The following is a 27,761-nucleotide window of genomic DNA, read 5'->3' on the forward strand; positions in this document are numbered from 1 at the left end:
TCACCAATAAAAGCATATTTACAAGAGAAGGGCATAAATACAGATAAAATAGCCAATAGAAAGATATCCTTTCTTCTCTCCTGCTGTTCCCGCTTGTGACCAACAAGTGGCACTCTCTCTCGCTCTTGCGCTCTCTTGCTCGCTCTCTTGCTCTCGCTCTTGCGCTCTCTCTTGCGCTCTCTCGTTCTCGTTCCTGCGCTCTCTCAATTCAATTCAAGGGTATTTATTGGGATGGGAAACATGTGTTAACATTGCCAAAGCAAGTGAGGAAGATAATATACTAAAGTGAAACAAACAATAAAAATGTACAATAAACCTTACACATACAGAAGTTTCAAAACAATAAAGACATTACAAATGTCATATTATATATATATATACACAGTGTTGTAACAATGTACAAATATCTCTCTCTTGCTGCATCTCGTCGGTCGTTAGGACCCAGCAAAGCATATTTAGTGCTCCATTGAGATATGAGCGGAGTCATAAACGCAACAATCCAATGGGAAGTCCATCAGTCACTAACACAGTATTAACATCGCAAAAACCAGCGGAATTGCAAGAGTTGTACTGCCGTTATTCTTGACTACAATGAGAGAACTTCACTTTAAGGATTACTTTTGGGTAAGTGCAAATTTTTGTCTTTGCGTTGTGTGTCATCTGAGTTTAACCCTCATTAACTGTGCTTGCAGAACTATTTGTTTTTAGAGATCGAAATCAGATTTCGAAGTATTACCAAGTTGTAAACACAACTGAAGGAGCATACACAATTATCTATTTAACAAGTCTAGTGATGTTTGTTTGGTCATTGAATTTATTCAGAATATTACACACCGCATGGACTGGCTGTTTTATTAGCACGTCTCTAACCCAGGAGTGTAGTTCTTTCTGATCCTTTTGAACACCTTGTAATATGTGCAGATGGCAATCAGATTGGCAGGGCTCAGGAGTATACCTACCCCTGCAGCGTAGGCCTACTGTATACCTCTTTTAATCACGTGGTCAAAATGATTATATGTCATTATCTCATGCAGACATACATTACAGGGCACTTCAACTGCAGTTTATCATCTCAAACACATATTTATTCATGCTCACGAAATACTTATATTGCTTCATTGCTGTTAGCTTTATTGTTTCCGTAGTCTGATGTATTGTGCGCTAAAGCCCATTGGGAAGCTTTTACGTTCTGGATTATTTTGTTTTTAGCCCTTGGGGGTCTTCTCTGTCAGTAATGTTGTAATGAGTTGTTTCCTTTTTGATAGACTGTTAAAAGGCAATGCAGCGAGGAGTATAGGATATTGATAGACCAATACTGGGAGGGTGTGAGAGACCCTCCATGGTGTGCTATGATTTGATTACTTACTGTTATTCCATCTTCCCCAATGTTGCCAGAATGGGGAGCTGACCAGTACTGGGGGTTATGACTGTATCATCCAGCATCTCAATGATGGTAAGAGGACATGCAAGGAGATAGAAGACTTCATGAAAGCCAGGTGAGAAACCATGTGAGATATCATCCAATAGAAACCATTAATTGAATCCTCAGACTACTGCAGAGAATATGCTCTGAAACAACAGTATGGATGCTGTTATTCTGTCTAGGTTACAGCGCCCACAGGTTCTGCTGCCATGTTGTTGTTGTTGTTTCTGTGTTTATTTTAACTGAATAGCAGTAATGTTTTGTTGTGGACTGACCTTTTCAAAGGGCACGAGGGCTTCGTTCCATGATACAGAAGTAAAAAAGTCAGTCATCATTTATTTTCCACCATGCTTTAGATCATGTGGGCGCAGAAAGATGAATCCTTCTATATCTGGGCAAAGTGTACTGTGAATGGTTGTTGGTGTTCAACAAACACTGCTGCTGTGTTTCCTGTTTCTGGTGTCACTGAGTATCCACTTACAGTAAAAGCGAGTGGTTCATCTGTTTTATCTGCTATTTCCTCATTTTGGACAGAAATGACACTATTATCCAATGGTCTAGAATGGTGTCAGTGTTAATTTAATACAGTATGTAGACTATAGTTGACATATTTGTCTTTAGCTCTTGTCCTACTTCATATTTACTGTGTATACACCTCACGATTTTGAATGTGGAGATTTTTCCTACCAATCTAAATTCCTGACCAACTGCTACAGCATACTCAAACTTCTTATTATGAAACATTATTATGTTTAATACTTTTGATTTTTTGGTTTGCTCCCTCCTCTCTGGACTGTACTGTTTAATGATTAATCCAAGCACAATACAGACTGTGCAATCAGTCATGCACAAGGAAACAACTCCATAATTACACTGTGTGATTTTGCATGTGTTAGTTCCTCTAAGATAAAGAAATTGAATGCCATTTTGAAGTTATCTTTTTTTTTAAATCTCATGGACACTGTGAACTTCCCCTCTGTGGTGCATTGTGGTGCAGATCCTCATGCTATTGCCTAATGTTCTCTCATGCGCATACTGTAGCTAATGTTTGTTAAGTGTATAGCTTGTTGAATGCACATATGAAGAGATGTGTTTGGTTATCTTTCAGAGCATCCATAGAGGAGAAGTATGCCAAAGAGCTACTGGGTCTCTCCAAGAAGGTGTGTGGGCACAATGAGATGAAGTAAGTCAATATTCCTGTTGCTGATGTTATTCATTCTTGAGTAGATATTGCTTGTCATCAGTCAGGGACTGTAAGGATGTATACAAAAATGATTTGAAAGCCCTGCTATTGAAGGTAGATAACCTTGTAATGGGCTTCAGGTGCGGACTAGGACCAACAATCGGCCTTGGCATTTCTAACCCACTGGTAAAATGCTTTCCTTGAGGCCCTCACACCTGCCTATTTGATTTTTCCCCTTGAGGCCCTAACACCTGCTTATTTGTTTTTTCCCCTTGAGGCCCTCACACCTGCTTATTTGTTTTTTCCCCTTGAGGCCCTCACACCTGCCTATTTGTTTTTTCCCCTTGAGGCCCTCACACCTGCCTATTTGTTTTTTCCCCTTGAGGCCCCCACACCTGCCTATTTGTTTTTTCCCCTTGAGGCCCCCACATTACCATTTTTTTTAGCCAGATAATGATAATTTTGAGATCAAAAACCCAAGATAGACAGGCCCACTAGGCAACAAATTGACTGGCCCATTAGGCAACAAATTGACCAGACGATCTGTCATTTGCCCAAAATACCAGATGGCCAGTACCCCTGATGGGCTTTGTTAAAAGCCATCACATATTTAATAGCCTTCTGATTGCCTGGGTGCCATTCTGTCTCAAGCAAGACAAGGAAATACAAACGTATATAGAGTTGTTGATATTGTCTGGTACACAGCCTTCAGATGGCACACTAGAATGCTGTGAATCTAGCCACTGATAGCACTGTCTGACGTTGACAAAACCATTTTGTTTCGCATATAGAAAGATGGTATCTGCAGTGGTTCAATGGCCCATGCAGCACTATACATAGAGATACAAGTATGCATTAAGGTATTAGTGTTATTAGTGCGTTACTGTTGTTAGATTGAATTGCTGTTGAGCCTTTTTTCTTGTTGCGAAGGATTTTGTCAGTGGCTTGAGTGCCCATCCTGTTTCAGTATGATCATCATTTTGATTCATCAAACAGCTCATGCTGGTTACATTTACTGATTTACTATTAAATCAGAAATACTAAAAACACCATTGTCTAATGAAACCCTGAAAAGTAATGTACCATAGATGAGGTCTGGTGTTTGGAGGGGTTTTAATGCAAACCCAATGAAGGTGCTAAGATACACTGAAAGGGTTTTAAAACAGAATTGAAGTATTCTGAAATGCCCAAAGTGGTTCTTCAATCTGAGGATTGGTGTTTTTAAGAGAGTGTCATGAAAGCACTTCTCAATGCATGTAAAAGGCACCATCAAAACACAACAATATTTTTTTGTGGACTGTGTCTCTCATACAACCAAATGGTTTAGAAATGCAACTAGTTACCCTAAATATTGATCGATTATCATTTTCAATCAATATTTAAAACTTATTGTAGGCTCTTTTGCACATTCAGACAGAGCTGTCAAATGTTCCACAACTTTATGAAATATCTTAACATTTTTAAGACACTGGGCTAATACAACTCAGGATATAACTTGTGATATTATACATTATGTTACAATCAAAATGTTTAGGGCTACCTATAGCAGAGGTAACATGTGTAAAGTGGGCCTTCATCACTGGTATTTGTGTGACAAGGTGGATTTGAACCTGGGTCTCCTGTTTGTCAAGACACTGCCTTAGTCCACTCAGACAGTCTTCAGGACTCAATGGTTTAACGGAACCAGCCTTGTAACACTGAGCACATGGGCCCAATTCATACTTGAGATGAGTGGACTTTACATGGACTTAAGTCAAAAGAACATGGACTTAATTTAAAACATCTTGCTGAATATTTAAACTTCTATCAAGTTTGAGTAGGGCCTATGAAGAATCTTTTTGTGTAATTCCACCTTTATTCCACCGCTCGGATGCTTTCTCCGGTGAGATAGTTTCAACCTCTTGCGAATTTAAGAAACGTTGGTGGGTGCACTGTTTGGATGCTGGAATTATTTTTGGATGACCGCGCAAAGGTAGCCTACTGTTTGAAGTGATTTGTTTGACAATAAGATGAAAACATCATGACTGGTTGTGTTCATGGCACATAAAAAGATAATACATTTTATGTTTACTCCAAACTAAATTTATTTAGCACGAAGACAATTGTTTCTTTTGAAGGTAGTTTCCTCCCTGTTCTGTTTGCTTCTGTTTGGTTCTTAAACTGTAAACTTTTTCCGCTGCAGGATGTAATGAATAAACCCTGGTTTTCTTAATGCTACATGTAGTTCATTGACTCATGCCACTGCCTTGTTTGTCCATGACCTTTGTGAGCTTTGTCTATAGCCTATGGCTTACCATGCCACATGTTATTGCATCCCACTTTTGACATTCATATTCATTCATCTTGTTGCTATATTTGCATACCTTTTATTCATGTACATGCATTTGCATATATTGCTATTTATATGTTTAATTATTGGATATTCATATTGCAATTTATTTATATTTATAGCAGTTAATAACTAATTATGCATTCATGTACTTCATATGTAATTATTGCTTGATATGTGGTTTCTCTGTCTCCCTGCAGAAAACCATACATACAACCATACATACAGACATACATACATACATACATACATACATACATACATACATACATACATACATACATACATACTGTTCAAAGTTTGGTGTCACTTAGAAATGTCCCTGTTTTTGAAAGAAAAGCAAATGTTCATTAAACCCGCAAAACACCAGTCTCAATGTCAACAGTGAAGAGGCGACTCCGAGATGCTGGCCTGCTAGGCAGAGTTGCAAAGAAAAAGCCATATCTCAGCCAATAAAAATAAAATATTAAGATGGGCAAAATGACACAGACACTGGACAGAGGAGGTCGGGTGATTGTGGAGGCCAGATGAGATGGCGTATCGCTGCAGAATGCTGCGTGCCTTGAATTCTAAATAAATCACCAACAGGGTCACCAGCAAAGCATCATCACACCTCCTCCTCCATGCTTCCCGGTGGGAACCACACATGTGGAGATCATCCATTCACCTACTCTGCGTCTCACAAAGACATGACGGTTGGAACCAAAAATCGCAAATTTTGACTAATCAAACGAAGGACAGATTTCCACCGGCCTAATGTCCATTGCTCGTGTTTCTTGGCCCAAGCACGTCTCTTCTTATTATTATTGGTGTCCTTTAGTAGTGGTTTCTTTACAGAAATTTGACCATGAAGGCCTGATTCACGCGGTCTCCTCTGAATAGTCGATGTTGAGATGTGTCTGTTACATTTATTTGGGCTGTAATTTCTGAGGCTGGTAACTCTAATGAACGTATCCTCTGCAGCAGAGGTAACTGGGTCTTCCTTTCCTGTGGCGGTCCTCATGAGAGCCAGTTTCATCATATCACTTGATGGTTTTTGCGACTGCACTTAAAGAAACTTTCAAAGTTCTTGACATTTTCCGATTGACTGACCTTCGTGTCTTAAAGTAATGATGGACTGCCATTTATCTTTGCTAATTTGAGCTGTCCTTGCCATAATATGGACTTGGTTTTTTACCAAATTGGGCCATCTGTGTGCCAACCCTATCTTGTCATAACGCAACTGATTGGCTCAAAAGCAATAAGAAGGAAAGAAATTCCACAAATAAACTTTTAAGAAGGCACACCTGTTAATTGAAATGCATTCCAGGTGACTACTTTATGCGGCTGGTTGAGAGAATGCCAAGAGTGTGCAAAGCTGTCATCAAGGTGGCAGTGTAGCCTAGTGGTTAGAGTGTTGGACTAACCGGAAGGTTGCAAGTTCAAACCCCCAAGCTGACAAGGTACAAATCTGTCGTTCTGCCCCTGAACAGTGTAACGGCTTTCTTCTACCTCCTTCTCTGATGAAGAGGTGGAATAAGGATCGGACCAAAATGCAACGTGGTTCGTTCAATACATCTTTAATTTGACGAAACACGAACAATACAAAACAACAAACGTCGAAAACCGAAACAGCCCTGACTGGTGCAACAAACACAGAGACAGGAACAATCACCCACAAACACACAGTGAAACCCAGGCTACCTAAATATGGTTCCCAATCAGAGACAACGATAATCACCTGACTATGATTGAGAACCGCCTCAGGCAGCCATGGACTAATCTATACACCCCACACAACCCCAAGACAAAACACACTACAAATAAACCCATGTCACACCCTGGCCTGACTCAATAAATGAAGATAACATAATAAATATAGACCAGGGTGTGACAAACAGGCAGTTAACTCACTGTTCCTAGACCGTCATTGAAAATAAGAATTTGTTCTTAACTGACTTGCCTAGTTAAATAAAGGGGGGAAAAAAGGCAAAGGGAGGCTTCTTTGAAGAATCTGAAATATAAAATATTTTTAGATTTGTTTCACAATTTTTTTGGTTACTACATGATTCCATATGTGTTATTTCATAATTTTGATGTCTTCACTATTATTCTACAATGTAGAAAATAGTAAAACATAAAGAAAAACCCTTGAATGAGTAGGTGTGTCTAAACTTTTGACTGGTACTGTACATACCTACAAACATACATACATACATACATAATAAATACATACATACATACATACATACATACATACATACATACATACATACATACATACATACATACATACATACATACATACATACATTTATATGTATGTACATATATACATAATACATACATACATAATACATACATACATACATACATACATACATACATACATACATACATACATACATACATACATACATACATACATACATACATACATACATACATACATACATTTATACGTATATACATAATACATAATACATACATACATACATACATACATACATACATACATACATACATACATACATACATACATACATACATACATACATACATACATACGTTTTTAAAAAGAAGAGAAAACAAAGTGATAACTAACTATTTTTGCCAAAGGATTAGTTGCAGGTTAATGCGTCATGAGTCTTGTCCTGTAGGCTAACTTTGTTTTCCCCTTAGATATGCCAGCTGCAGTCAAAATTGGCTATATTGTCATAATTTTTTATTTATGTCTTGATTGGTTGTGATTAGGATTGACCAACCGGGGGTACGTACGTACGTTTCCCACCGGTTGGTCAATCCTAATCACAACCAATCAAGACAAGGATCACAGATTAATGCCAACTGAACTGTCAACTGTTAGTCATATCATCTAACTCAAGTGTACTGTGATTCAATCTGAATACAATATATATGAACATATCTGAATATAATGTAATTGTCCCTTGATTTTGAAGAATATGAATATTATAAATACCTTGCAGATCTTGGAACTGTTTTACTTTATCAATATAAAAATGTGAAAGACCAGTTAATGTTTTGTCATTGGATCATTTGCAAAGAAAAGATAAAGCATTTGAAGCTTGTACATATGATTCATTGTGCTTGTATTAATTATTATCCTAGACAATCTTATTAGTTTTTGTATTTTCACAAAACTATATTTTCTGGTGTTCTTTATTTGTGAATAATACTCTACATTTGACATTCTGAAATGACCAATGAGGAGTTTATCAACACATACCGTATAAGAGCAGGGAAAGCATTCTGCACTAGAAAGGATGTGAAACACCATCATTAGTGTTCAGGAGCTTTAGAGGGAGGAATCTATGTCTGCACTAAACAGGACTCGAAACAACAAAATAGTGTTTTTATCATTTCCTTGTAGCGCTCCCAGTCTCTGGCAATGTGTTGCACAACTCTTGATTATGTGGTGTTACAACACACCATGTCATGTTTCGGAAAATCTCAGAATGACATGTTTCAACACTCTTGCAAAGTCAAAGTTTTGTCTCCTTAACGTTGGTGGCAGTGTAACGGAAGTGAAACGGCTAGCTAGTTAGCGGTGGTGCGAGCTAAATAGCGTTTCAATCGGTGACATCACTTGCTCTGAGACCTTGAAGTAGTGGTTCCCGCAGCTTTTGTGGAGCGATGGGTAACGATGCTTCGTGGGTGACTGTTGTTGTTGTGTGCAGAGGGTCCCTGGTTCGGGCGAGGGGACGGTCTAAAGTTATACTGTTACAGCAGCTCAGTTGCCACTATTTTTAGTGTTACAAAACGCTTACATTTTAACAGCATAGGTTGTACTGCATGCATTACTTTTCATAAAGCTGGTGTTTGTTTGTTTCATTATTTAGCACACTGAAGAGATCGCTGGACATGTTCAAACTGCGTAAGTGTTCTGCTGTCACAACAAATGTTTCTGATGTATGTTGATGTCTAAGCTCAATTCTTTCTATTTCCATGTGTGAGTGAGTGAGTTCGAGTGTGTGTGTGTGTGTGTGTGTGTGTGTGTGTGTTCATGTAATTTACTAACTCTCTCTTTACTAAACCCTCCTTTACAACATAGAAACTGAACATGTGAGTTTATCACACCTACAACTGGCACAAACAATGCGGGACGAGGCAAAAAAACTGGAAGACTTCAGAGAGAGACAGAAAGAGACAAGAAAAAAGGTACATTAGAAACCAACCAATTGCTTAAAAAATTACACAAATGTAGGAATTAATACGACCTTTAATTACCAATAGACCTTATACGTTGCTAATACAGTGCACTTTGCTTAATAGTGAATGCAGTTATAGCGAACAATTGCTTATCAACCGCTTATATCAACTTATTTAGCGAGGCGAGCCACCAACCAGAGGGTTGCCTGTTTGAATACCATGTCTGACGGAAACCTGAAACCTCTGTGTGTCTTTCGGGACGGGATGGGAAGTCAGATTTCAGTTGGACCTTGTGATCTTAATCCTAATCGCCCTGCACAGATGTGATAATTGTCGTGGTGCAAAACATGGATATATCATCTCTATGTTCTTTGCTTTAATATAATATATTTGACACCTCTTCTTCACAGGTAGAACAACAGATGGATGCCCTACACAAACAGAGGGCCACGCAGTTCAAGAAAACCATGGAGGTAAACTGGAGAACTTTCCTACATTTTTTTGTCAAACCAGCAGTTATCATCCCTGAATTAAGTAATCCTGAATTGATCATCTGTTCTCTAAAGGCATGTCTGGTTTCAGGCATCATGCTACCAAAACATGAAGCAGTCTTGTAATACTTAATCTGAGAAGAGGGGAGTTCATCAACAGCCATGGGGAGTGAATGGAGGAACCTCTCAAATAAATGGACAGTTTCATTATGTACTGGGGCACCTCAATTAAATGGGAAGTTACTGTGAATTACATACATATTATGTAGCCTACATAGAGCAGGTCACTGAGCAGGTCCCTTTTCTAGTATGGTCTATTTAGACTACATTTGGTTTGTAAAACCTTATGACAATAAAGTCTGTTCCATACAGATGAAGGATCTTAATTTGACCTCTATTGTCACAGCAAAATAATCCTGCAGCCACATAATGTTGCTTGATCAGTGGTTCGGCTTTCAGCTGGCTAAAAGTAGTCTTCATGAAAAGTGCAGTACTGTTAATATAACCGTGTGTTAGTCTGTGTTTTCAGTGAATGTATGTAAATCATGAAGCTCATCTGCATTTCCGTGGGTGCAGGAAAAATCTCAGCAACAGAAGAGTGATCAAATTAAGGTCCTGCTACTATATCGGGTTCTGGGAATAACAATAGCTATAAAAACACATTTTCCTTCTGTTTTCCTTATTATCCCCTTCTATCCTGCAGGGCTACAGGGCAAAGGTTACTAGTAAACACAAGTTGTGCTTTGTGCAGTTCCACTCAGAGAGCGCTGGAGTCTGTCCTGGGCCCGTATTCACATTTTAGATTATGATGAATGAGATCAAATCAGATTTTATTTGTCACGTGTTGAATACAATATGTATAGACTTGACAGTGAAATGCTTACTTACAAGCCCTTAACCAACAATGCAGAGTAATAAAAAAAGTAAGTAAGAAATATTTGCTAAATAATCTAAAGGAAAAATAGTAACAAAATAAAAATAACACTAATGAGGCTATATATATAGGGGGTACCGGTACCGAGCCAATGTGCTGGGGTACGGGGTAGTTGAGGCAATTTTAATTGCAACCTGGAATTAAAATTGTCCTGATTTTTGGGGAGTTTGTACCATTTGATTTAAACAACATGCCTACCACTTTGAAGATGCACATTTTTTTGTGTGTGAAACAAACAAGAAATAAGACACAAAAAAACAGAACTTGAGTGTGCATAACTATTCACCCCCCCAAAGTCTGTACTTTGTAGAGCCACTTTTTTCAACAATTACAGCTGCAAGTCTCTTGGGGTGTGTCTCTATAAGCTTGGCACATCTAGCCACTGGGATTTTTGCCCATTCTTCATGGCAAAACGGCTCCATCTCCTTCAAGTTGGATGGGTTCCGCTGGTGTACACAATCTTTAAGTCATACCACAGATTCTCAATTGGATTGAGGTCTGGGCTTTTACTAGGCCATTCCAAGACATTTAAATGTTTCCCCTTAAACCACTCGAGTGTTGCTTTAGCAGTATGCTTAATGTCATTGTCCTGCTGGAAGGTGAACCTCCGTCCCAGTCTCAAATCTCTGGAAGACTGAAACAGGTTTCCCTCAAGAATTTCCCTGTATTTAGCGCCATCCATCATTCCTTCAATTCCGACCAGTTTCCCAATCCCAGCCAATGAAAAACATCCCCACAGCATGATGCTGCCACCTGCCATGCTTCACTGTGGGGATGATGTTCTCCGGCTGATGAGAAGTGTTGGGTTTGCACCAGACATTGCGTTTTCCTTAATGGCCAAAGAGCTCAATTTTAGTCTCATCTGACCAGAGTACCTTCTTCCATATGTTTGGGGAGTCTCCCACATGCCTTTTGGTGAACACCAAACGTGTTTGCTTATTTTCTTTATTTTAGCAATGGCTTTTTTCTGGCCACTCTTCCGTAAAGCCCAGCTCTGTGGCGTGTACGGATTAAAGTGGTCCTATAGACAAATACTCCAATCTCTGATGTGGAGATTTGCAGCCCCTTCAGGGTTATCTTTGGTCTCTTTGTTGCCTCTCTGATTAATGTTCTCCTTGCCTGGTCTGTGCGTTTTGGTGGGTGGCCCTTTCTTGGCAGGTTTGTTGTGGTGCCATATTCTATCCATTTTTTAATAATGGATTTAATGGTGCTCTGTGGGATGTTCAAAGTTTCTGATATTTTTTTATAACCCAACCCTGATCTATACTTCTCCACAACTTTGTCCCTGACCTGTTTGGAGAGCTCCTTGGTCTTCATAGTGCCGCTTGCTTGGTGGTGACTCTTCCTTAGTGGTGTTGCAGACTCTTGGGCCTTTCAGAACAGGTGTGTGTATATATACTGAGATCATGTGACAGATCATGTGACACTTGGATTGCACACAGGTGGACTTTATTTAACTAATTACGTATCTTATGAAGGTAATCTTTTTTAGGAGCTTCATAGCAAAGGGGGTGAATACATATGCACACACCACTTTTCATTTTCATTTATTATTGTTTTCACTTTATTTTCACTTTACCAATTTGGATGTTGTTTTGTATGTCCATTACATGAAATCCATTTAAATTACAGGTTGTAATGAATGAAAATAGGAAAAACGCCAAGGGGGTGAATACTTTTGCAAAACACTGTACTCATTCAAGGGTTTTTCTTTATTTTTTTACTATTTTCTACATTGTAGAATGATAGTTATGACATCAACACTATTAAATAACACATGGAATCATGTAGTAACCAAAAAAGTGTTAAACAAATCAAAATATATTTTATATTTGAGATTCTTCAAAGTAGCCACCCTTTGCTTTGATGACAGCTTTGCACACTCTTGGCATTCTCTCAACCAACTTCACCCAGGAATGCTTTTCCAAAGTCTGAGCACGTGTTGGCTGCTTTTTCCCAAACCATCTCAATTGGTTTGACTTGCCGTTCCTGTACCACTTGCCATGTGATAGCAGAGAGAACAGTCTAGGACTTGGGTGGCTGGTGTGTTTGACCATTTTTAGGGCCTTCCTCTGGCACCGCCTGGTTTAGAGGTCCTGGATGGCAGGGAGCTCGACTCCAGGAATGTACGCCTTGCGGTCAGATGCTAAGCAGTTGCCATACCAAGCGGTGATGCAACCAGCAGGATGCTCTCGATGGTGCAGCTGTAGAACCTTTTTAGGATCTGAGGACCCATGCCGAATATTTTCAGCCTCCTGAGGGGGAATAGGCGTTGTCGTCACGACTGTGTTGTTCTGCTTGGACCAACATAGGTCCTTATTGATGTGGACACCAAGGAACTTGAAGCTCTCGACCTTCTCCACTAGAGCCCCGTCGATGTGAATGTGATCGTGCTTGGCCCTACCTTTCCTTTAGTCCACGATCAGCTCCTTTGTCTTGCTCACGTTGAGGGAGATGTTGTTGTCCTGGCACCACACTATCAGGTCTCTGACCTCCCTGTAGGCTGTCTCGTTGTTGTGGATCAGGCCTACCACCGTCGTCGGCAAACTTAACCTCTTGAATCTATGGGGCACTAATTTTTATGATTGGAAAAATAACGTTCCCAAAGTAAACGGCCTATTTCTCAGGACCAGATGCTAGAATATGCATATAATTGACAGAGTAAGATAGAAAACACTCTAAAGTTTTCAAAACTGTCAAAATATTGTCTGTGAGTATAACAGAACTGATATTGCAGGCGAAACCCTGAGAAAAATCAAACCAGGAAGTGGCTTCTATTTTGAAAACTCCATGTTCCATAGCCTCCCATTTCTCCATTTAAAGGGATATCAACCAGATTCCTTTTCCTATCGCTTCCTCAAGGTGTCAACAGTCTTCAGACATAGTTTCAGGCTTTTATTTTGAAAAATTAGCCAGAACGATAACATCGTGCCAAGTGGTCACATGAGTTTTGCTCACGCAACAGAATTTGGAAAGCTATTGTTTTTCCCTCTCCTACTGTGAAAGACATTTGCTTGATTGATATATAATCGATTATATATTTTAAAAACAACCTGAGGATTGATTATAAAAACGTTTGACATGTTTCTGTGGACATTACAGATATTATTTGGAATTTGTCTGCGTTGTCGTGACCGCTCATTCCTGTGGATTTCTGAACATAATGCGCCAAACAAACGGAGGTATTTTGGATATAAAAATAATGTTTATGGAACAAAAGGAACATTTGTTGTGTAACTGGGAGTCTCGTGAGTGAAAACATCCGAAGATCATCAAAGGTAAACGATTAATTTGATTGCTTTTCTGATTTTCGTGACCAAGCTACCTGATGCTAAGTGTACTTAATGTTTTGCCATGCGATCGATAAACTTACACAAACGCTTGGATTGCTTTCGCTGAAATGCATAATTTCAAAATCTGAGACGACAGGTGGATTAACAAAAGGCTAAGCTGTGTTTTGCAATATTGCTCTTGTGATTTCATGAATATGAATATTTTTAGTAATATTATTTGACTGAGGCGTTATGCTATTCAGCGGTTGCTGATGACAATTATCCCGCTTAAGGCATGGGTAGCGTCAATAAGTTAATGATGGTGTGAGAGTTGTGCATGGACACGCAGTCGTGGGTAAACAGGGAGGACAGGAGGGGACTAAGCACGCACCCGTGAATGACCCCTTTGTTGAGGGTCAGCATAGCGGATGTGTTATTGCCTACCTTCACCACCTGGGGGTGGCCCCTCAGGAAGTCCAGAATCCAGTTGCAAAGTTGTTCAGTCCCATGGTCCTTAGCTTAGTAATGAGCTTGGAGGGCACTGTGGTTTTGAACGCTGAGCTGTAGTCAATGAACATTCTCACTTAGGTGTTCATTTTGATCAGGTGGGAAAGGGCAGTATGTAGTGCAGTAGAGATTGTGTCATGTGTGGATCTGTTGAGGCGGTATGTGAATTGGAGTTGGTCCAGAGTTTCTGGGATGATGGTGTTGATGTGAGCCATGATCAGCCTTTTCAAAGCATTACATCACTACAGATGTGAGTGCTATGGGGCTATAGTCATTTAGACAGGTTACCTTGGCATTCTTTGGCACAGGGACTATGGTGGTCTGCTTGAAACATGTAGGTATTACAGACTAGATCAAGGAGAGGTTAAAAATATCAGTTGCCAGCTGGTCTGCGCATGCTTTGAGTATGCGTCCTGGTAATCTTTCTGACCCTGTGGCCTTGTGAATGTTAACCTGTTTAAGGGTCTTACTAAAAAATGGCTACGGAGAGCGTGACCATACAGTCGTCTGGAACAGCTGGTATTCTCGTGCATGGTTCAGTGTTGCTTGCCTCAAAGCGAGCATAGAAGGAATTTAGCTCATCTGGTAGGCTCCCATCACTGGGCAGCTCGCGGCTGAGTTAACCTTTGTAATCTGTGATAGTTTGCAAGCCCTGCCACATCCGATGAACATAGTAGGATTCGATCTTAGTCCTCTATTAACGCTTTTCCTGTTTGATGGTTCATCATAGGGCGTAGCAGGGTTTCTTATAAGCGTCTGGATTAGTGTCCCGCTCCTTGAAAGCGGGACCTCTAGCCTTTAATTCAGTGCGAATGTTGCCTGTAATCCATGGCTTCTGGTTGGGATATGAACGTACTGTCACTATGGGGACGACGCCGTCAATGCACTTATTAATGAAGCCGGTGACTGATGTGGTATATTGCTAAATGCCATCGGATGACTTCCAGAACATATTCCAGACTGTGCTAGTGAAACAGTCCTGTAGCCTAGCATCCACTTCATTGGACCACTTCTGTAATTGAACACTGGTTGAGTGCGGGCACTGATACCTCCTGTTTTGAGTTTTTGCTTGTAGGAAGGAATCAGGAAGATAGAGTTGTGGTCAGATTTTCTCAATGGAGAGCTGTAAAGATGATCTAGAGTTTTCTTTCCCCTAGTTGCACAATTGACATGCTGGTAGAAATGAGGTAAAACGGATTTCAGTTTTCAGCGTTAAAGTCCCCGGCCATGAGGAACGCGATCTCTGAATGAGACTTTTCTTGTTTGGTTATGCCTTGTACAGCTTGTTGAGTGCAGTCTTAGTGCCAGCATTGGTTTGTGGTGGTAAATAGACAGCTACAAAGAATATAGATGAGAACTCTCTTGGTAAATAGTGTGGTCTACGGCTTATCACGAGGTACTCTAACTAAGGCGAGCAAAAGCTACAGACTTCTTTAATATTAGAGATCGTGCACCAGCTGTTGTTAATAAAGAGACACAGACCCACCCCCCTGATCTTACCGGAGGCTGCTGTTCTGTCTTGCCGATTTATGGAAAACCCAACTAACTGTATATTATCCATGTCCTTGTTCAGCCACTAATATTACAGTTTTTAATATCCCATTGATAAGATATTCTCGAACGGAGCTCATCCAGTTCATTCTCTAGTAGTTGCACGTTCACCAGTATAACGGAGGGTAGAGGAGGATTATCCACTAGCCGACGCAGTCTCGCCAGGCATCTGGCTCGCCGACCCCTGTAGCGGCTTCTCCTCTTCTTACAAATTACAGGGGTTTGGGCCTGGTCCCGGAAGAGATTATATGCACAGAGGGGACCTCATTCTAGATCAGCATTCTAACTCTGTCTCTTTCTAAATTATTTTCCTGATTTGATTTTGATCCTAAATGCCTGCCGTTTTTCATTGGTCAGACAAAGTGGTACTGTTAGGGCTGTGCATGTTGTGCCACATTGCCATGCCAACTGCTACTGAAACATCAGGCATTTTATACACAGTGGAATGACCTCAGAGTGTTGAAAAATGCAGGTTGTGGTACTTGAATTGAAATGCATGGGCTTCATGTTTCATTTAGAGACTCTTATGTTAAGTGAAGACAGTATAGAGTCTAGTAGAGTCAGTAAACTATATTATCAATTGTTTCCTACCATCACCCCCCCCCCACCCCCACCCCTTCCTGTCCATGTCATTACCCACAGACAAAGAAGACATATGAGCAGAAGTGTCGAGACAAAGAGGAAGCAGAACAGAACATGAACCGAAACGCCAGCACCAACAATGTCAAGCAGCAGGAAAAGGTGAGTATTCTGAGAGACTGTGGGGGGTTGGGCAGGGGGCAGGGGGCAGGCGGCTGGGGGAGGGGGTCTAGTGGCAGTGCTGCTGCCCCCGGACCACACGTTGCCCCTGCAGCCATGGGTTCAGAACCAGACAGCAACACTTTCCATTCTATGTCCATCTCCTTTATCTCCTCATCAATCACTTATTCACTGTGTTTGTTGATTAAAAAAATATACATCAAAAAGAAACAGAAAGCACTAGTGACAATAAATAATGTGAGTGAGCCATGGGAATCTTTCTGAAGGAAATAGCATACCTATTTTGAGCACAGGAATCAGACCACAAAAATTAGGCCGACACTGACCACAGAAAGAACAAGGCTACCTAGTTTGTACCCTGTTTATTGAGAGGACATTTACCAATCAGACATGTGCTTTCACTCCTATATGCAGCATTGCATTGAAAGTAATATCTGAACCCCAGAAACGGTTGAATAAAGTACAGAATCAGTGATTTTTTCCCCCTTCTTCATCTTTCAGCTATTGACAAAAACACAGCAAGCAAAGCAGAATGCAGAAGAAGCTGGTAACAATGACAACATATTCTCCTTTGGTCTCTTAGCAACCATCAACATGAAAAACCACCATTTAGTCTAAAGATAATCCAAAATGATTTGAATCCCAGACAGGATATACATGCACAACGTGTCTGTGCTGGGGAAGACCAGGGAGGACTGGCAGAAAGAACACATTAAAGCATGTGAGGTAAGGGCCAGAAAGCATGATGATATTTACTTTATTTGTTAGTTACATACTGTATTACTGATGTAGTATGTGTAACAGTTTGACTACATCCAGGTATTTGTTTCTTAGCTATATGTTGTAGTATTGGTATATATAATTTACATCCAGTTATTTGTTTGTCAGCTATAGGTTGTATTACTGGTATATATAATATAGTGCTCTGTTACATCCAGGTATTTGAGAAGCAGGAAGTGGAGAGGATCAATACTCTAAGGAACATGGTATGGACTCACCTCAACCAGCTCTCCCAGCAGTGTGTCACCAGCGATGAGGTAAAGTGCTTCTAGGGACTCATCAATGTGCAATCTGCAATATTACTTACTGGTATTGCATTTGTATTAATGATACCCATTGATTCTCTAAGAATATAGCAAATTAAGGATTGTGGCTGTAAGTGACCATCCGTATTGCTTTGTGTTTCTATCTTGCCTGCCTGTGTGTTTCTGTCTGTGTCTATGGGTTCAGCTTCATGAGGAAGTGAGGAAGTCTCTTGAACAGTGTGACATACAGGAGGATATAGAACACTTTGTGAACCTCAGACGGACTGGGGACAAACCACCTGGTACAGTTCTCACTCTTCACAGATCACCTTTGACAACAGACACATACAATACATTATAGGTCCTCTAAGGACCACAATGAAAATCAGACTGACTTTTTAGTGCCATCCTTGATGGCATAAATGTTGTCCTAATTTTGGTTTGTCCGGGTCCCCCTCCCTGACAGTCTAGTTGCGTATTGTAGTTGTACTGTCCTCACCCCCTGGCCTGCTCTGTCCTCACCCATCACTCCTTGGCCTGCTCTGTCCCCACCCACTGGCCTGCTCTATTCTCACCCCTCACTCTCTGGCCTGCTCTGTCCTCATGCCCTGTCCTGCTCTGTCCTCACCCCTCATCCCTTGCCCTGTCCTCACCCCTCACCTCTCACTCCCTACCCTGCTTTGTCCTCACTCCCTGGCCTGCTCTGTCCTTACCCCTTACCCCCTGCTTTGTCCTCCTCCCCTGGCCTGCTTTGTCCTCACCCCCTGGCCTGCTCTGTCCTCAACCCTCATCCCCTGATTTGTCCTCACCCCCTGGCCTACTCTGTCCTCAACCCTCATCCCCTGCTCTCTCCTCACCCCCTGGCCTGCTCTGTCCTCATCCCTCACCTCTCACTCCCTGGCCTGCTTTGTCATCACCCCTCTCTCCCTGGCCTGCTCTGTCCTCACCCCTCACTCCCTGGCTTGCTCTGTCCTCACCCCTCACTCCCTGGCCTGCTCTGTCCTCACCCCTCACTCCCTGGCCTGCTCTGTCCTCACCCCCCACTCCCTGGCCTGCTCTGTCCTCACCCCTCACTCCCTGGCCTGCTCTGTCCTCACCCCTCTCTCCCTGGCCTGCTTTGTCCTCACCCCTCACTCCCTGGCCTGCTCTGTCCTCAGCCCTCATCCCCTGCTTTGTCCTCACCCCCTGGCCTGCTCTGTCCTCAACCCTCATCCCCTGCTTTGTCCTCACCCCCTGGCCTACTCTGTCCTCAACCCTCATCCCCTGCTTTGTCCTCACCCCCTGGCCTACTCTGTCCTCAACCATCATCCCCTGCTCTGTCCCCACCCACTGGCCTGCTCTATTCTCACCCCTCACTCTCTGGCCTGCTCTGTCCTCATGCCCTGTCCTGCTCTGTCCTCACCCCTTATCCCCTGCTTTGTCCTCACCCCCTGGCCTGCTCTGTCCTCAACCCTCATCCCCTGCTTTGTCCTCACCCCCTGGCCTGCTCTGTCCTCACCCCCTGGCCTGCAATGTCCTCACCCTTCATCCCCTGCTCTGTCCTCACCCATCATCCACTGCTCTGTCCTCATCCTTCACTTCTCGCCCCCTTGCCTTCTCTGTCCTCACCCCTCACGTCATGGCCTGCTCTGTCCTCACCCCTCACCCCCTGGCCTGCTCTGTCCTCACCCCCTGGCCTGCTCTGTCCTCACCCCTCATCCCCTGGCCTGCTCTGTCCTCAACCCTCACCTCCTGGCATGCTCTGTCCTCACTCACTGGCCTGCTCTGTCCTCACCCCCTGGCCTGCTCTGTCCTTAGCACCTGGCCTGTTCTGTCCTCACCCCCTGGCCTGCTCTGTCCTCACCCCCTGGTCTGCTCTGTCCTCACCCCCTGGTCTGCTCTGTCCTCACCCCCTGGCCTGCTCTGTCCTCATCCCTCACCCTTCACTCCCTGGCCTGCTTTGTCCTCACTCCTCACTCCCTGGCCTGTTCTGTCCCCAACACTCATCACCTGCTCTGTCATCAACCCTCATCCCCTGCTCTGTCCTCACCGCTCTCCTCTCACTCCCTGGCCTGCTTTGTCCTCACCCCTCACTCCCTGGCCTGCTCTGTCATCACCCCTCATCCCCTGCTCTGTCCTCACCCCTCAACCCCAGGCCTGCTCTTTCCACACCCCTCATCCCCTGCTTTGTCCTCACCCCTGCTCTGTCCTCATCCCTCACCTCTCACCCCCTTGCCTTCTCTGTCATCACCCCTCACTCCCTGGCCTGCTCTGTCCTCAACCCTCATCCCCTGCTCTGTCCTCACCCCTGCTCTGTCCTCAACCCTCATCCCCTGCTCTCTCCTCACCCCCTGGCCTGCTCTGTCCTCATCCCTCATCCCCTGCTCTGTCCTCACCCCTCAACCCCAGGCATGCTCTTTCCTCACCCCTCATCCCCTGCTTTGTCCTCATCCTTTGTCCTCATCCCCTGCTTTGTCCTCATCCCTCACCTCTCACCCCCTTGCCTGCTCTGTCCTCACCCCTCACCCCATGGTCTGCTCTGTCCTCACCTCTCACCCCCAGGCCTGCTGTGCCCTTACCCCTCACCCCCTGGCCTGCTCTGTCCTCATCCCTCACCCCCTGGCCTGCTCTGTCCTCACCCCCTGGTCTGCTCTGTCCTCAACCCCTGGCCTGCTCTGTCCTCATCCCTCACCCCCTGGTCTGCTCTGTCCTCACCCCTCACCTCCTGGCCTGCTCTGTCCTCACTCACTGGCCTGCTCTGTCCTCACCCCCTGGCCTGCTCTGTCCTTAGCCCCTGGCCTGTTCTGTCCTCAACCCCTGGCCTGCTCTGTCCTCACTCCTCATCCCCTGCTCTGTCCTCACCCATCATCCACTGCTCTGTCCTCATCCTTCACTTCTCGCCCCCTTGCCTTCTCTGTCCTCACCCCTCACGTCATGGCCTGCTCTGTCCTCACCCCTCACCCCCTGGCCTGCTCTGTCCTCAACCCTCACCTCCTGGCCTGCTCTGTCCTCAACCCTCACTGGCCTGCTCTGTCCTCAACCCTCACTGGCCTGCTCTGTCCTCACCCCCTGGCCTGTTCTGTCCTCACCCCCTGGCCTGCTCTGTCCTCACCCCCTGGTCTGCTCTGTCCTCACCCCCTGGTCTGCTCTGTCCTCACCCCCTGGCCTGCTCTGTCCTCATCCCTCACCCTTCACGTCATGGCCTGCTCTGTCCTCACCCCCTGGCCTGCTCTGTCCTCACCCCTCATCCCCTGGCCTGCTCTGTCCTCAACCCTCACCTCCTGGCATGCTCTGTCCTCACTCACTGGCCTGCTCTGTCCTCACCCCCTGGCCTGCTCTGTCCTTAGCACCTGGCCTGTTCTGTCCTCACCCCCTGGTCTGCTCTGTCCTCACCCCCTGGTCTGCTCTGTCCTCACCCCCTGGCCTGCTCTGTCCTCATCCCTCACCCTTCACTCCCTGGCCTGCTTTGTCCTCACTCCTCACTCCCTGGCCTGTTCTGTCCTCAACACTCATCACCTGCTCTGTCATCAACCCTCATCCCCTGCTCTGTCCTCACCGCTCTCCTCTCACTCCCTGGCCTGCTTTGTCCTCACCCCTCACTCCCTGGCCTGCTCTGTCATCACCCCTCATCCCCTGCTCTGTCCTCACCCCTCAACCCCAGGCCTGCTCTTTCCACACCCCTCATCCCCTGCTTTGTCCTCACCCCTGCTCTGTCCTCATCCCTCACCTCTCACCCCCTTGCCTTCTCTGTCATCACCCCTCACTCCCTGGCCTGCTCTGTCCTCAACCCTCATCCCCTGCTCTGTCCTCACCCCTGCTCTGTCCTCAACCCTCATCCCCTGCTCTCTCCTCACCCCCTGGCCTGCTCTGTCCTCATCCCTCATCCCCTGCTCTGTCCTCACCCCTCAACCCCAGGCATGCTCTTTCCTCACCCCTCATCCCCTGCTTTGTCCTCATCCTTTGTCCTCATCCCCTGCTTTGTCCTCATCCCTCACCTCTCACCCCCTTGCCTGCTCTGTCCTCACCCCTCACCCCATGGTCTGCTCTGTCCTCACCCCTCACCCCCAGGCCTGCTGTGCCCTTACCCCTCACCCCCTGGCCTGCTCTGTCCTCATCCCTCACCCCCTGGCCTGCTCTGTCCTCACCCCCTGGTCTGCTCTGTCCTCAACCCCTGGCCTGCTCTGTCCTCATCCCTCACCCCTGGTCTGCTCTGTCCTCACCCCTCACCTCCTGGCTTGCTCTGTCCTCACTCACTGGCCTGCTCTGTCCTCACCCCCTGGCCTGCTCTGTCCTTAGCCCCTGGCCTGTTCTGTCCTCAACCCCTGGCCTGCTCTGTCCTCACTCCTCATCCCCTGCTCTGTCCTCACCCATCATCCACTGCTCTGTCCTCATCCTTCACTTCTCGCCCCCTTGCCTTCTCTGTCCTCACCCCTCACGTCATGGCCTGCTCTGTCCTCACCCCTCACCCCCTGGCCTGCTCTGTCCTCAACCCTCACCTCCTGGCCTGCTCTGTCCTCAACCCTCACTGGCCTGCTCTGTCCTCAACCCTCACTGGCCTGCTCTGTCCTCACCCCCTGGCCTGTTCTGTCCTCACCCCTTGCCTTCTCTGTCCTCACCCCTCACGTCATGGCCTGCTCTGTCCTCACCCCTCACCCCCTGGCCTGCTCTGTCCTCAACCCTCACCTCCTGGCCTGCTCTGTCCTCAACCCTCACTGGCCTGCTCTGTCCTCAACCCTCACTGGCCTGCTCTGTCCTCACCCCCTGGCCTGTTCTGTCCTCACCCCCTGGCCTGCTCTGTCCTCACCCCCTGGTCTGCTCTGTCCTCACCCCCTGGTCTGCTCTGTCCTCACCCCCTGGCCTGCTCTGTCCTCACCCCCTGGCCTGTTCTGTCCTCACCCCCTGGCCTGTTCTGTCCTCACTCCCTGGCCTGCTCTGTCTTCACCCCCTGGTCTGCTCTGTCCTCATCCCTCACCCCTCACCCCCTGGCCTGCTCTGTCCTCACCCCTCACACCCTGGCCTGCTCTGTCCTCACCGCCTGGCCTGCTCTGTCCTCAACCCCTGGCCTGTTCTGTCCTCAACCCTCACCCCCAGGCCTGCTCTGTCCTCACCCCCCATCCCCGGCTTTGTCCTCACCCCTCATCCCCTGCTCTGTCCTCACCCCTCACCTCTCACCCCCTTGCCTGCTCTGTCCTCACCCCTCACCCCCTGGCCTGCTCTGTCCTCACCCCCAGGCCTGCTCTGCCCTCACCCCTCACCCCCTGGCCTGCTCTGTCCTCACCCCTCATCCCCTGCGCGGTCCTCACCCCCTGGCCTGCTCTGTCCTCACACCTCATCCCCTGCGCTGTCCTCACGCCTGGCCTGCTCTGTCCTCACCCCTCATATCTGGCCTGCTCTGTCCTCAACCCTCACCCTCTGGCCTGCTCTGTCCTCACCCCCTGGCCTGCTCTGTCCTCATCCCTCACCTCTCACCCCCTTGCCTGCTCTGTCCTCACCCCTCATCCCCTGCTCTGTCCTCACCCATCATCCACTGCTCTGTCCTCACCCATCATCCACTGCTCTGTCCTCACCCCTCATCCCCTGCTCTGTCCTCATCCCTCACTCCTCGCCCCTTGCCTTCTCTGTCCTCACCCCTCACGTCCTGGCCTGCTCTGTCCTCACCCCTCACCCCCTGGCCTGCTCTGTTCTCACCCCTCATCTCCTGGCCTGCTCTGTCCTCAACCCCACCTCCTGGCCTGCTCTGTCCTCACTCACTGGCCTGCTCTGTCCTCACCCCCTGGCCTGTTCTGTCCTCACCCCCTGGCCTGTTCTGTCCTCACTCCCTGGCCTGCTCTGTCCTCACCCCCTGGTCTGCTCTGTCCTCATCCCTCACCCCTTACCCCCTGGCCTCCTCTGTCCTCACCCCTCACACCCTGGCCTGCTCTGTCCTCACCACCTGGCCTGCTCTGTCCTCAACCCCTGGCCTGCTCTGTCCTCAACCCTCACCCCCAGGCCTGCTCTGTCCTCACCCCCCATCCCCTGCTTTGTCCTCACCCCTCATCCCCAGGCCTGCTCTGCCCTCACCCCTCACCCCCTGGCCTGCTCTGTCCTCACCCCTCATCCCCTGAGCGGTCCTCATCCCCTGGCCTGCTCTGTCCTCACCCCTCATCCCTGGCCTGCTCTGTCCTCAACCCTCACCCCCTGGCCTGCTCTGTCCTCACCCCTCATCCCCTGCTCTGTCCTCACCCCTCATCCCCTGCTCTGTCCTCACCCAATCATCCACTGCTCTGTCCTCATCCCTCACTTCTCGCCTCCTTGCCTTCTCTGTCCTCACGCCTCACGTCCTGGCCTGCTCTGTCCTCACCCCTCACCCCCTGGCCTGCTCTGTCCTCACTCCCTGGCCTGCTCTGTCCTCACCCCTCATCTCCTGGCCTGCTCTGTCCTCAACCCTCACCTCCTGGACTGCTTTGTCCTCACTCACTGGCCTGCTCTGTCCTCACCCCCTGGCCTGTTCTGTCCTCGCCCCCTGACCTGTTCTGTCCTCACTCCCTGGCCTGTTCTGTCCTCACTCCCTGGCCTGCTCTGTCCTCACCCCCTGGTCTGCTCTGTCCTCATCCCTCACCCCTCACTCCCTGGCCTGCTCTGTCCTCACCCCCTGGCCTTCTCTGTCCTCACCCCTCACGTCCTGGCCTGCTCTGTCCTCACCCCTCACCCCCTGGCCTAATCTGTCCTCACCCCCTGGCCTGCTCTGTCCTCACCCCTCACACCCTGGCCTGCTCTGTCCTCACCCCTCACCCCCTGGCCTGCTCTGTCCTCACGTCATGGCCTGCTCTGTCCTCACCCCTCACCCCTGGCCTGCTCTGTCCTCACCCCCTGGCCTGCTCTGTCCTCACCCCTCATCCTCTGCTCTGTCCTCACCCTTCTTCCCCAGGCCTGCTCTGTCCTCATCCCTCACCTCTCATCCCTGGCCTGCTCTGTCCTCAACCCTCACCCCCTGGCCTGGCCTGTTCTGTCCTCAACCCTCACCCCCTGGCCTGTTCTGTCCTCAACCCTCAACCCCTGGCCTGCTCTGTCCTCACCCCCTGGCCTGCTCTGTCCTCACCCCTTGGCCCTGCTCTGTTCTCAACCTCACCCCCTGTCCTGTTCTGTCCTCAACCCTCACCCCCTGGCCTGGCCTGTTCTGTCCTCAACCCTCACCCCCTGGCCTGGCCTGTTCTGTCCTCAACCCTCACCCCCTGGCCTGTTCTGTCCTCAACCCTCAACCCCTGGCCTGCTCTGTCCTCAACCCTCAATCCCTGGCCTGCTCTGTCCTCAACCCATGGTCTGCTCTGTCCTCACCCCCTGGTCTGCTCTGTCCTCACCCACTGGTCTGCTCTGTCCTCACCCCCTGGTCTGCTCTGTCCTCACCCCCTGGCCTGCTCTGTCCTCACTCCTCAGCTCCTGTTCTGTATGAGAACTTCTACAGCGGTCAGAGGGTCCCCGCAGGACCACCATCCTCCCGAACGGCTCCTCCTATCACTAGGTGAGAGAGGTTTTATCAATAAAATTATTTTTTAAGCAAACCAAGAGTTGCTGAATATTGTTTCACCCTGAGAGAGGAATGACCCACACAGCAGATGAGGATCTTCACCTCACCACAAAAATCATGTTTTTCATAATTCTCATCATGTCATGTTGATTTCTACTGTCTGTTTTGTGAAAATCAGGAGAGGACCATTGCCTAACCCAGACAATACCGAAGGTACATGTTAAAAAACTCCAGAGATATACAGATAGATATTATGACAGTTGTCAGATTTGATCCATCATTGAATATATTGATAAACTGTTATTATATTTCCTTTTTAATGACAAGCCACTGTTTGTCTGTTTTATTTGTGCTTTGAATTCCCCTGCTGTAGGTGATGTGATCTACTCAACTGTAGATCCAGGCTACAGTGCTCTACAATACTAGAACATTTATTCAGTGGTAAGTACTTTATTCTTCAGTATTACAGCTTTAGTCAAATGACTATTGTTATCACAATAAGTTTGAGCCTGACTAAAACCATGGGTTTATTGTTTCTTAAGTCTTTGTTTCCACTTTTCCATGGATATTGACTGTCTGGTGGATTTACACAGATGGCCGAGTGGGGATTCCTTCATTGATGGACATGAAGAGTGGACTCTGTGACTTCGTGGTCATTCAACAGTGACACCTGACAAACCAACTACCTAAATAGCAGCAATGCTGACGTTAGTAGAGCATGTTTGATTGTGTCACCATTGTGGCTTTATAGCTGTGTTATAAACAGTAAGATGATGTTTCATAGCTCAATATATGTAAATAGGTTCCAGAATGTATGAATATACTTCGTTTTCTACAGTCTAAACCAGGAAATGTTATTAAAGCAAAAATAAAAGTAATCCCTTTATAAGTTATGAACATTGGGACAGCAGACATTCCAAAGCATTTTGCAACTCTTCAATATAAGAGGGTTACTTTTATTTGTTGATTAATAACATGAATATTACAACAATACAGGTACATGATCTAAATGTTTTAAAGTTGTGTGATGAAGGCAAAATAACTTTAATCATTTAAGTATTTGTTGTTGAACAATAAATATGTTTGTCAGTCACTTAATTAACACATTATTCTGTACCTTTGTAGAACCTAGTTGTTTCCTGTTGTGGTCGATAATATCTGATTGGTCTGTACTTGAACACTACATTGTGTTACTCAGGCTAGTTTCTGGTTGATGATTGCACACAGATCATGATAAGAAAATTGAATAAAGGGCAGTTTAAGGTTGTATTAAGCATTCCCTGATTAAGAATATTCTGTAAGTGACAATTGTCATCATGGAGAGGTCAAACACACTCATAAATTATGTTATGAAAACACTGACAGACTTTCTTGTAAAAACTCACTTCCTATTCCAGGTCTTCTATTGTCTTTTGCCCCCATTCAATACAATTGAGGAACAAATAAGTGAGGGTGCACAGGAACCTGGCACACTAATAATATGAGAAAATCTATTGGTTGATAGAATGGGTGTTGTACTTACACCCAATATGGACGCAAAGTGTTCAGCTTGTCTGGCAAGCTCATTGAGATGGGTATTTTGCTCTTTTAAAGTGAAGATCTCTTCCTGTTTCTGCTTAGTGTGGCAGGGGAAAGATCTCAATTGCATACTCCTCTCGCGTCTTCGTCTCCTCAAAATCCATTAGAGAAGAAGGTCAAAGAACGGAACCTCTGGCTTTCTCATCCAATGGGTTTTTGTGAAGAAGACGAGGAGTATGTAATTGAAATCATCCCACGACACGTAGCTGTGGAGATTCATATTGAGTCAGATCTCAGAAAGATATCTAAATAATTAAATTAAATAAGTCCTAAGAGTGAATTGCAGTATACCAAGTATGTCTATATTTGGTCCTTTTTGTTTTGCGAGGCCTGACAAAACAGTGATAGAATCAGCGGAAATTGGAACTCCCACAATAATGTTTCTCAACACTCTACTGTTCAAAACGTCAACTGGTGGTTAAAACGACACAATGATTCTTTCTTAACTTCTCCCCTGTCACTCAGGGGTGAAGGTCATGCTGGGGTCACCTCCATGTTTTTGAATGTCTCCTTTATTCAACTTGGTAATCTCATTAAGATAAAAGAAAATCAACGCTACATGACCAAAAGTATGTGGACAGCTGCTCATCTAAAATTTAATTCCAAAATCATGGGTTTTAATATGGAGTTGGTCCCCCTTTTGCTGCGATAACAGCCTCCACTCTACTAGGGAGGCTTTCCACTAGATGTGGAAACACTAGGTGTTCAATGGGGTTGATGTCAGGGCTCTGTGCAGGCCAGTCAAGTTCTTCCACACCGATCTTGACAAAGTATTTCTGCTTTGTGCACAAGGGCATTGTCATGCTGAAACAGGAAATGCCTTCTCCATACGGTTGCCACAAAGTTGGAAGCACAGAATAGTCTAGCATGTCATTGTATGTCTTAGCATTAAGATTTCCCTTCACTGGAAGTTCACTGAAAAACAGCCCCAGACCATTAGGCCATTATTCCTCCTCCACCAAAGGTGGCATCCTATGACGGTGCCACATTGAAAACCACTGAGTTAATCAGTAAGGCCGTTCTACTGCCACTGTTTGTTTATGGATATTGCATGGCTGTGTGCTCAATTTTATACAG

At 45.8% G+C, this 27,761-nt stretch overlaps 1 protein-coding gene across 1 annotated transcript; it reads left to right on the top strand.

Annotated features, from left to right (window-relative positions):
• The first annotated feature begins 482 nt into the window (after positions 1–482).
• Positions 483–26,373, top strand: LOC135548165 (proline-serine-threonine phosphatase-interacting protein 2-like). The gene is made up of 15 exons (XM_064977486.1): positions 483–624; positions 1,396–1,496; positions 2,532–2,606; positions 8,775–8,809; positions 8,987–9,093; positions 9,495–9,557; positions 16,482–16,580; positions 17,100–17,145; positions 17,245–17,324; positions 17,537–17,635; positions 17,829–17,925; positions 25,016–25,100; positions 25,285–25,319; positions 25,480–25,547; positions 25,700–26,373. The coding sequence occupies exons 1-14, from the start codon at positions 592–594 to the stop codon at positions 25,530–25,532; spliced, it is 1,008 nt and encodes a 335-aa protein (XP_064833558.1). The 5' UTR covers positions 483–591; the 3' UTR covers positions 25,533–25,547; positions 25,700–26,373.
• Positions 26,374–27,761: the final 1,388 nt, after the last annotated feature.

This window comes from Oncorhynchus masou, chromosome 11 (genome assembly GCF_036934945.1).
Source record: "Oncorhynchus masou masou isolate Uvic2021 chromosome 11, UVic_Omas_1.1, whole genome shotgun sequence".
Taxonomy (NCBI): Eukaryota; Metazoa; Chordata; class Actinopteri; order Salmoniformes; family Salmonidae; genus Oncorhynchus; species Oncorhynchus masou.